At 49.5% G+C, this 11092-nt stretch overlaps 1 protein-coding gene across 1 annotated transcript in view; it reads left to right on the forward strand.

The window, feature by feature from the left end:
• The window catches only part of CIB4 (calcium and integrin binding family member 4), a 49188-nt gene extending 38692 nt beyond the window's left edge, over positions 1-10496 (forward strand). Inside the window, exons 4-7 of the mRNA XM_004418255.3 lie at positions 63-204; positions 7928-8037; positions 8927-9015; positions 10466-10496. Of these exons, the coding sequence (XP_004418312.1) occupies positions 63-204; positions 7928-8037; positions 8927-9015; positions 10466-10496 (372 nt within the window). The remainder of the gene's footprint in view (positions 1-62; positions 205-7927; positions 8038-8926; positions 9016-10465) is intronic.
• Positions 10497-11092: the final 596 nt, after the last annotated feature.

An 11092-nucleotide genomic window follows, 5' to 3' on the forward strand; every position in this document is an offset into this window, starting at 1 on the left:
AGGCATGAACCTGACATTGACAGAACTCCTCCCACCTCCCTCCTCTTCCTCCCCACCCACAGGTCAACCCTTTCAGAGACCGAATCTGCAGAGTGTTCTCCCACAACGGTGTCTTCTCCTTTGAGGATGTGCTGGGCATGGCATCTGTGTTCAGTGAGCAGGCTTGCCCCAGCCTGAAGATCGAGTACGCCTTTCGCATCTATGGTCAGTGCTGCGGGGGACTGAGTGGCGAGGCAGGGAGCACCATAGAGTAAATACCACATCTGGAATCCATCAACATCAATGTATTGGTGGGATGGTGTTATTGGGGTTTATTTGGATATTTATGGATATTATTATGTTTCTCAAATAATGTAGATTTTTAAAAAATGATTGAGAACTATCACTCCAATGGATTGATGCCTTCCCCTCCACACCAACAGAAGCAAATGGAGTCATTGGTGTTGCTATTTCTTGGTAGTGCTGTGGGCAGGCCAGAGAGAGAGAGAGAACTACATATGGATATGAAGGAATTATGCTTGATTTGCAGAAGTTAAGAGATTTGAACACCGGAACTAGCTCAGACACTAAATGGCTGAGAAATCTTGGGCAAATCATTTCACTTTTCTGGGCCTCAGTTCCCTCATCTTTAAAATGAGGGGGTTGAGAGAGATTATTTCTGAGGTCCTACAACGTTTTTTGGTCTCTGATTTTGTCTGGGGTAGCCATAAGACTCTGCTAAAGTTCTGCTCTTCAGCAGGCTTATGTCCCCTTAGCACAGCTGGGATGCCCAGAATTCTCATAAAGATTCAAAATGAAAGAAATAAAGAAATCTTGAGAAACCTTCAAACAGACCATGTGCAAGGCTTTAAGCTCATCGTGACAACTCCTTGGCCCCAAAGAACTTGTACTTTTAGGCTTGTATACTTTGGCATCTCACCTGCCTTCCTTTCCTGCCATATCCTCCCCTATTTCCACACAGTAGACACCATCTTATTCCTGCCTCACGGAGTGGAGGAGGTTTAAGCCAGATGGACCTGTGAGGGCTAACTTTTCTCACCTTGAAAAAGGATTTAATGATATTTTTGTATCCCATATGTCCTCAGGCTTAGTATCCAGTAAACTCAAATAAAGTCACAGATTCCCCTGCTGAGAATAGCTGAGGAAGCTCCTGTCATACTGTCACTTCCACAGATAGCAACTATAAACTCTAAACAAAATATAAAAATCAACTACCTGTTGGCACTAGAAAGCTACCAGAAGCAGAGAGTTGACACTTAGAAGAAGGAAATGGTACCAGATGGTCCACCCCCCCCCCACCCTTTTTTTAGCCTGAAAATGGGCTTCAGTGAGTGGCATCATGCAAGACTTATAGAAACTCTGAACTCTTTCTGACTTGAAGAATCAGAGAGTTTGGAGCACTTTTCCCCTGAAAAGTGAAAAGAGGGGAGAGTCCATGGAAGAAAGCCAGAGAAAGGGAGCCCAAATTTTGTGTACGCACCATGCCCAAATCTCCTTCTGACCTCTGAACCATACATATACAAGGGCAGCCTCGGAGCAGCTCAGGTAAGGATAAAAGAACCGAACTGAGATTTGAGCTCACTGCATTTTAACAAGGTCCCTGTGTGACAGGATTTTCAGTTTAAGTCCAACCAATTGCCTGCTAGAATAAAAAATTCAGCACTCTTTAGAGGAATATAACAGAATCCGGAATTTCCACAATAAAGCATTCATAATGCCTAAGATACAATCCAATATTATTCAATACACAAAATTAAAAAAAAAAACAGAAAAATTGATGCATTCTTGAGAATGGAGACTGACTCTGACATGACCCAGATGTTAGAATTACTGATAAGTATCTTAAAACAGCTATTAAAACCATGCTCAATGATGTAAAAGAAAATATGCTCATAATGAATGAAAAGATAGGGATTCTCAGCAGAGAAATAGAAACTATAAGAAAGAATCAAATAGAAAATATAGAACTGAAAAATAAAATATCTGAAATAAAAAGTTACTGGATGAGTTTAACAGGAGAATCGAGACAACAAGGAAAGAGTCAGTAAACCTGAAGATAGATCAATAGAAATATAATCTAATCTGAAAAACAGAGAGAAAAAAATATGAAGAGAAGAAGGAACAGAGCTTTAGGGACATGTAGGACAATAGAAAGGTCTAACATATGTTCAAATGGAATCTCAGGAGGAGAGGAGACAATGAATGGGGCAGAAAAGATATTTGAAGAACTAATGGCCCCACATGTCCTAAATTCGACATAAGACACATATTTACAGTGAAATTCAAGCAGAGTAAATACAAATGAAATCACATACCCAAATTCAGTTGGCTTAGTAGTCCCTGCCCCCCATCCACTAGTCTTGCTCTTTCCTTACCCCAGGTATTTCTGGGAGTCCCCAGGGAGTTTCTAATGTATCCAAGGAGTCCTAGTCCACTAGCTGCTGCTACCTTCTGTCAGGCCTTCTCCACAGTGCACTTGCTGTGCTGTCTCAAGCCTCTTCTGTCTCCTATCAGTACTCTTCTGTATGGAGCAGCTCTTCTGCATAGAGAATGCTGGCCCAGGCTGGGTGCTCTTGTCTTAGCCAAGAGTCTTCAGGTTGCAAGTAACCAGAACTTACCTGTGTAAAAGGCAAATGATGAAGAATAGCAGTATATTAGTTTTCCATTGCTGCATAATAATTTACCACAAACGTAGTGGCTTCAGATGACCCACATTTATAATCTCACAGTTTCTGTAGGTTAAGAGTCCAAGCGTGGCTTAGTTGGTCCTCTTCTTAGGGTTTCACAAGACTGAAGTCAAGGTTCTGGCTGGGCTGCATTCCCACCTGGGGAATACTTGACTGGGGAGGAATCTACTTATAAGCTTACTCCAGTTGTTGGTAGAATTTCTTTCTTTGTGTCTATAGAATTTAGAGCCCTGGCTTCTTTCTGGTTATTGGCTGGAGACTGCCCTCAATTTCTAGAGGCTGACCTGTGCTCCTTGCCACATGAGCCTTCCTCAACATGGCTACTTGCTTCTTCAAAGAGAGCTAGGGAGAGAGTCTCTTGAGTCAGTATGCTGGAAAGATAGTCTTATATAACATATTGTAATCTCAGAAGTGACATCCTATCACTGTTGCCAAATGCTATTGGTTAGAAGTCCCCACCCACCCACACTAAAGAGGGGGTGTGTACTATACGAAAGCATGAACACAAGAAGTTCAGATCATGGGAGGAGGGAGGGCACTAGAGTTTATCCACCACGAGCAGTATGGAACCCATGGTAGAATGGAAGCAGGCCTCCTGAGGGCCTAGGTTTTAGCTGGCAAGTGAGGAGGAAGCCAGACAGCTACTTTCTCCTTTTCTCTCTATGGCCGTTTAGTCTCTCATCTCTGCTTCTTTCTGTGTACCTTCTCTTTCTGCAGGTCTGATTTTTATGCTTCTGTGCCTATAGGCCAAAGACGACTACCCTGACCCCTACATGGCCTGCAGGCTTCACTCTGACTGACTAGCCATAAGCATCTGTTTCTCTTCCGTTTTCTCAGGAGATGCTGATTGGCTCAGACAAACCGATGATCTAGCTGCCCCTGGGTTAAGTGACCAGCCTTGTCCAATCATCCACAGCCAAGAAGAAGCAGAGTCACATAAACAAACATGGCTCCAGAGGTGGCGGAGGCGGGGTGCATTTCTCAGAGATGGTAAAGTGTAGGCTGGGCAGATATCCCAAAAGATGTCTGCCTCAGATGTCTTTCCATGGTTTCCAGAGCTAAACAAACGAAAACACCCAAACCCTTTAGGGAGCTAGAAGAGTAGCAGGTTCTCTTTTGGCTTCAAGGCACAGGAGCTAAATTGCGTTCAGCTCAGAAGTGGGGAGAATGCTCTCACTCCCAAGAGGTCAGACTGAGTTCCTCAGGTCAGATCCAGGACCAGACACCACCTGTCGCCTACACTGTCCTTGTATCTTCCGCCACCCCCTCTCTCCAGGCCCCCTCAAGTGGTTTCCTTCCTCCTTGAGCTCAAGTACAAAAACAAAAAGCACAAAACCTTCATGCAAATCAGCTGTGAAAATAGACACCCAGGGACTCATCAACTCCAAAGCCTCATCAGATATAACCCAGACAAACCCGAATTCTCATTGGGCTCAGAAGATGTGTTACCTTACAGAGCTGTCAGCAGGATTAGAGATGGGGCACAGGAATCTCTGAGCCTGATGCCTGGCACATGGTAGCTGCTCAACAAACTGAGGTGGGAGTGGTAGCAGTGAAAGAAGAGGAGGAGGAATAAGAAGAAGGAAAAGAAGAAGGTGGAAAGGAGAAGACAGTGGTGGTAATGGCCGTGGTGATCATTCTCAGCCAAAGCCCAAGACCTCACTCAGTGCTCTAACTCCTCGTTACTCCGTGTGTGGCCCACGCACCAGCAGCATCAACATCGTCAGGAAGCTTGTTAGAAATGTGGAATCTCAGGCCCCACCTCCCCCGCCACCCACTGAATCAGAATCCGCCTTGTAACAAGTCCACCCCGCTGGTTCCTCTGCACCTTAAAGTTTAAGAAGCACTGCTCTAACCCACAGTTCTCAAACGTGGCTGCACGCTGGAATCACCTAGGGAGATTTTAAGACCTACAGACGCCTGGGCCCTGGCTGCAGAGATCTGATGTAATGGTGTTGGGTGTGCCCCAGTTGGTGGGCTTCTTAAAAGCTCACTGGGTGATTCTAAAGTGCAATGGAGTTTGAGAACTACTGCTCTGACCTACCGTATCAGTTAGGATTGCGTTCAGTTCCATGTAAGAGCATCCTTTGGGGAAAAAAACCTGGAACAAGGCAGTCCAGAGCCAGGGAGACAGCTCCAGGAAGTAACCCAGGGCCCTGGTTCCTTCAAGCCTCCTGATCTGCTGTCTTTAGCATGAGACTGCTGTCCTCAGAGTCACAAAGTGGTTTTCGTGCCTATAGGCATCTCATCTTCATTCCAGGCAGGAAGAAAAAGGGATGAGAGAAGGGATAATGGCAAAACAGACATTCAACAGCACAGATTGTCTACTCTTCTTTAACAAACTTTCTTGGAAGCCCCACCCAGCAACTTTGGCCAGAACTATGTCACATGGCCACGCATAGATGTGGGGAGACTGGAAAGCCGAGTATTTTAAACTGAACATGGTCTCAGCCTGAACAAGAATTGCAGTTCTGTTAGTAGGAAGAAGGAGTGAATGACTATCGGTCAAGAATCCAGCAGGTTCAATATACCCACCTCGGACGTACTTCCTGGGCTCCAGTTTCTGCTTTGAGGGATGCTCCTGGCCTCCAACTGATCCATCCTCCTCTCTCAGCACCGCTGGGGAGACTTTCTACCTGTCAGAGACCAACATCCCGACACTGCCTTCCTGCTCCCATCAGCACAGCTTCCGCCAGATATGAATTACACTCAGGCAGCTGCTGGAGCGCCAGTGGCCGACCTTCCCACACCTTCCCAAGAGGTGACGCAGTAACAAGGGATGCTAGTGGCTGGGAGAGGCAGGGAGGCAACCTCAGCTCCGTGGGAATCATAGTGAAAGTGTGCCCTACCTCACTCAATCAAATGGGCGAATTTTTGTGAAAGTACTTTGTAAATCGCAAGGAGTAACATGACAGAGAGGTTGGGATGATGATGGTAAGAGTGTTTTGGGGGGACCTGAAGGCTGAGCTCTTACTCTACCAGCTCTCTAATCTTCCCCATTGTTGGGAAACAGCAAGAGGAAGGCCCCCCTCCCCAGAGTGGCCCAAGGACGCACGTCCTGAGGCTGCTGAGGCCACATGAGCTGGCCAGTGGCCCAGAGCTCCCAGCCCCCAGCCCTTTCCCAGGCTTCTCTGCCCTCACACCCCCAAAGGAGGGGAACTGTCCAGGACGACATTTTACTCCAGCAAATGATTCTATTTCCAGATGGCTTGGGACCAAAGCCATATCACTGTGCTGCAGTCTCTGCATATAGAAGCTGGGCCAGCAGGATACCTGGGGACGCTGCGGGGTCTCTGGGAGAGGCTGCAGAGCTTATCACCAGCAGTACAATGTCACTGGGGCTGCCCACCGCCTCCAGTCCCAGTGCTGGTCCCTCCACCCCATTACCCATGGTGTGTGACAGCAGAGCTGTGCAGGGAGAGCCTGGATGAACATGTCCAGCCTTAGCCTCCAGTCCCTGAGGCTGATAAACATTCAGCCAGGGGAGAGCCACCTACTTAAGGAGTGACGTGCTTAGTTGTACCCTTCACATCAGTATCATACCTTGGGGAACAGAGACAAAAGTCTTGGCTCTACCACTGAAGGATCCTGTGACATCAGCAAACTTTCCTCCACTCTGGGCGCAAGATAGCTAAAGCTTTCATTCTTCAAGGCAGAATATTACACAGTTTCTAAGGTTTGCATTTTTAGTATTTAACAATCATCGTTACAGAATTGAGTCTCTACTATATCTAACAAACATTTTCTATATTCCAAATACCATGCCAACTGACTTCCATGTATTTTCTTATTTAATCTTCACAGCAACTCCATGGAGGAAGTTTGGGTTTGGACGAGTTGAGTTTGATGGACCTATTAGACCTCCAAGCGGAGAGGGTGGGAAGGCAGGTGGTTATATGTGCCTGGAGTTCAGAGAGAAGCCCAGGCTGGAGATGTAAATCTGGGATTCATCAGCATATAGATGATATTTAAAGGCAAGAGGCTGAAATGAGATTAAGGAAGGAAGTATGGTTATTTAATCCCTGTGCCTCAGTTTCTGTAACTGTGTCATGAGGATTAATGCAGCGGAATATAAAGCACTGAGACACTTGCCTGGCACAGCTGTGTTTGTCGTGGTGGTAATTATCATTCTTGCCTAGGTTTATTGCCTTACTACGTGGCTGATGAGTGGTTCGGAGACCATGTTGGGTGTTGTGTCCTAGAGGAGGGCTGCCAAGAATGTCGGTACAGTTGTCTCATCCTGGTATTCAAGGCCCTTTGAAGCTCGGCCTACCTTCCAGACCTAACCTCTGACCTTCTCCCAAGCCTCTGCTCCCCTCACACCAGGCTGATCACCCCAGGACTGTTCCTTCCCTGCCACTGTCCCTAGCGACCCTGGCACCTCCTCCAATTGCCATCTCTGAAGGCCTAAGCCCTTTAGTCCTTCTTTGATGCCTCCTCCTCCAAGAAGTCTTCCTCATTCGCACCCCCAACCCCAACCAGGCATGAACAAGCCCATCTGGAAACCCTCAGAGTCCTTGGGATGCCTGCTCCTCTCTTCCTGGAGCCAAGCTGCTCAGGTGCCCGACAGTCTCCCCTGCACTCCCAGCCTGGGAGCTTCTTGTGGGCAGGAACTGGCCTGGTGCATCTCTGCAGCTGATGCAGAGTGACAGGAGCAGGTACTTATGCCCAGGTCCTACATGCTGCCCAGCTTCCAGCCACCAAAAGACACCCTGGCTCGTGAGTTCTGAGACTGAGATTTCCATAAGTGGTTGACATGGGACTTGAGGACCAGCCAGCCAGGTCTGAATCCCCACCCTTCCACTTACTGGCAGTGTGGACAAATCATATAACACCTCTGTGCCTCAGTTTCCCTTTGGCAAAGTGAGACTAATAAAAGGTTGATTGTGAAGATTCAGTGACTCAAAACAGGTGAAGCTCTCAGGACAAATCTGAGCAGGTAGCACACAATCAACGCTTATTATTATTATTATTATTATTATTATTATTATTATTACTTTATCATGTTATTAAGCAACATCTTCATCTGCAGCCTGCTTTGTTGCCATAGCGCCCCACCCCTTACGCCTGCCCAGGTCTCACTGAGTCCCAGGTTCTAGGCCCACCTGGGACAGCTGGGCTCTGCGGGGCCTCCCAGAGGCTGATGGGACTCTGTGGGGTCGTGGTTGGTACCATGGTCCCCAGGATTCTTGGAGGCTGAGGAAGCCCCCTTCCCCTCAGGCCCTGCCTGCTCTTTGCAGATTTTAATGAGAATGGCTTCATCGACGAGGAGGATCTGCAGAGGATCATCCTCCGACTGCTCAACAGTGACGACATGTCGGAGGACTTGCTGATCGACCTCACGAACCACGTGTGTGCCTGGGGCTGGGGGGCTGTGGCTGGGGCGGGCCAGGCCATCACTCCAAGCTCCTGGAGGGCAGGCAGGCTGAGGCGCCCTGAAGGATGGGCACATGGCTGGCAGAAACTACCCCCTGATTTTCTGTCCTTCATCCAAGATCATGACTCCCTTCCAGGTCCCCAGAGCAGTGTGCCCGAGCCACCCACTCCCAGGAGCCCTCCCACCAGCACTGCAGTCACTGCAGCCAGGGGGCCCAACAGCAGCTTAGCATCAGATGGACACACCACAACGTCCCCTTCCCCACATTATGCCAGCACAACACAATGCCCAGACGTCCTAGAGTGACAGTCCAAAGCGTGGCAAGACATGACGACATCCTTGTGAGCCCAAGATAGGGCGTGGATCCGTTTGTCCTAAGACCAGGAGAACCTGCAAGTGCTTTTGGTCTGTATTAGAACTAGAAGCAAAGATAAAACCTGAGGGGTCATCGCTGGCCCCCAACCTGACTGCACCCCTTGCAGGGCAGAGTCCCTGCCTAAGACTGGGTGACAGCAGCCAGTGTGGATGTCACCCTGTTCACTCCCTCACCTGTTCTCACTGCCAAGTTTGTGCTGGGGGCACCAAGAGGGCTCTTCCCATGATGAGACAAGCCCACGAGTCCCAGACCTCGGTGCACATAACCTCATCTCTCTGCACTTCCGTGTCCTCGCCTGGGGTGGGGGGTAGCAGGTGGACGAGGAGAACACCTGTCTCATGGGGGTCGGGGGCTCTGGGGCACGTGTCAAGCGCCTGGCCTATGGCAGCACTGGGCACGTGGTGTTTCTCCCCTACCTGCGCCCCCATCTCACTTTCTCATTCCGGGCTCTCTCTGCTCTCTGGCTCCTTCCACACCCCCGGCCAGGTCCTGAGTGAGTCGGATCTGGACAATGACAACATGCTGTCTTTCTCAGAGTTTGAACACGCGATGGCCAAGTCTCCAGACTTCATGAAGTAAGGTGTTCTGGAGTGGGGGGATGCCCAGCACAGTGGGGGGCAGGAAGGGCCCCCCAGTCTCCCCTCGACCAATGGGGCACCCCAGTCTTCCCTAGGAGGTCATGAGTTTTCAGGGCACTTTGCAGATTCTTTCAGAATCAGCAAAACTGGAGCTCCTGAGAAACTAGGTAACCCAGAAAGAGACAGGGAGGCAAAGGGGAGGATGGCACTCCAGGTCTGCAAGTGATGTGGGTGGTACAAACCTCAGGTGCTGCCCCTCCACAGTTGGCACACCTGTAGCCTCTCCCAGAGCCCACTGGGCTCCAGGACCTACCTGGGAGCCGCTGCTAATCCTGCTCCCCTCCCCCTACAACCTCCAATGGTCACTGGGAGGTGGGAATTTGCACGGGGGTGTGAAGATGCCCGTGGTGGAGCTCAGAGAAGAACTCAAGCATTTCTAAACCTTGTTTCAGGCAGAAAGGGGCCTTAATGGTCTTATCTGGCCCAAACACCCTTGAGATGATCGACCGTCTCCATATTTCCCTGGCTGTGTTCAACAGTCTTGTTTGGATCCTTCTGGTTATGGGATACGCACCACCCCTGGAGGCAGGCTGTTTCATGATGGTGTTCCCTGTTAGAGGGCCCTTCCCGTGTTGAGCTGGCATCTGTGTGCATGTGTCTGCTACTCCTGGGCCCTATTCTGCCCTTGGTCTCATAGTCTAGGTGATTTTGATAGTAACGAACGATGCCCACTCAAAATGGTTTAACAAACCAATCAAAAAAGAACAAGGACAGCTAGACCTCAGAGAGCAGCGGGTCAGGAAGCTGGGATCGCGCGTGTTCTCCCTCTCTGTGCCCAGAGTCTCTGCCTCTCTCCTCAGCTCCGCTGAACTTAGCTCTGTGTGCAAACCAGCATCTCTGCTTTGTCAGACATGAGGCCACACAAGGCCACACACGGCCTCCCCACAGCAGTCAAGTTCCTATCTCCTTGGCTCTGAATGACCTTCAGTGACTCCTAAGTAAGATCTCTCAGCTCTGACTCCAAATTCCCAGAGAGAGAATCCAACTGGCCCGGCTCGGGTCAGGTGTCCACCCCTCTTCCGACCACCTGGCTGGAGGAGAGGGCTGTCCACTCCAACATGGCTGCCAGGGGGCTGTCGCTTGGGCTGACTCTCTAAAAGAGGGCCCACACTTGGGACCACCCCAGCCAAGGATAATTCCTCTTCTTCCATAACAGCCCAGCACGCAATTGAGGCTGGAATCCTGTCCTCCTTGAGTTTTTCTTTGAATCTCTCCCATTTCTTTCCACTGGTTCCAGCACCACAAGCTTCTGACACCCTTTGCATTCTAGTGATGCTCGAAGGACCTGGAGGTGGGCAAGGCAGCCTCTAGGACGACTGTGAACCAGAAGTCAGAGGGCACTAGAGAACTGCAGACTCGAGGTGCCTCATGGAATTCTTTCTTTCAGCTCCTTCCGGATTCACTTCTGGGGATGCTGATGCGGCCACAAATACCCTATCTGGCAGCCCTGAGGGGGACCACTGGAACTCGGAATTCAACCCCCTCCAGGTGCTGGGGACTCTGATGAGAAGTATGACTTTGTCCCTGTCCTTCCCTCACTTCTAGAATATTGTTTATTCAATAAAGCAAAGGGAAAGCCTTTTTCTTGCCCCATCAGTTCATCATTGTTTGAATGCAGGGTCATGTAGAAGTACTCTTTATTAAGAACTGCTCATTCCAGGGTTTAAGTTTGCTGATGACCCCAAGCAAGCCAGGATGGCCAGTCTTTTCGAGGGCAGGGTTCAAATCCCAACCCATATCACAGCAGGGGCAAATGGGATGAGATTCACCAAGAAAATATACGTCCTTCCCTGCCGTCACTGGAGCCGCCCCCCGCCCCCACATCTCTCCTCGCATCCAGTGCAGACTGTACAGAGATGGCACGTAGCGGTCATTCAAATTGGCGCCCGGCTTCTCAGTCCTCATCAAGGGAGAGGACATCTTGGCCCCACGTGGCACCCCCAGGCCCTTGGGATGCGACAGTGTGTGAACAGCAATCAGGGTTTATTTGCTTTGCTATTCAGCCAAGTCCTGG

The sequence above is a fragment of the Ceratotherium simum genome, chromosome 11, assembly GCF_057802395.1.
Source record: "Ceratotherium simum simum isolate JZ-2026a chromosome 11, ASM5780239v1, whole genome shotgun sequence".
Lineage (NCBI taxonomy): Eukaryota > Metazoa > Chordata > Mammalia > Perissodactyla > Rhinocerotidae > Ceratotherium > Ceratotherium simum.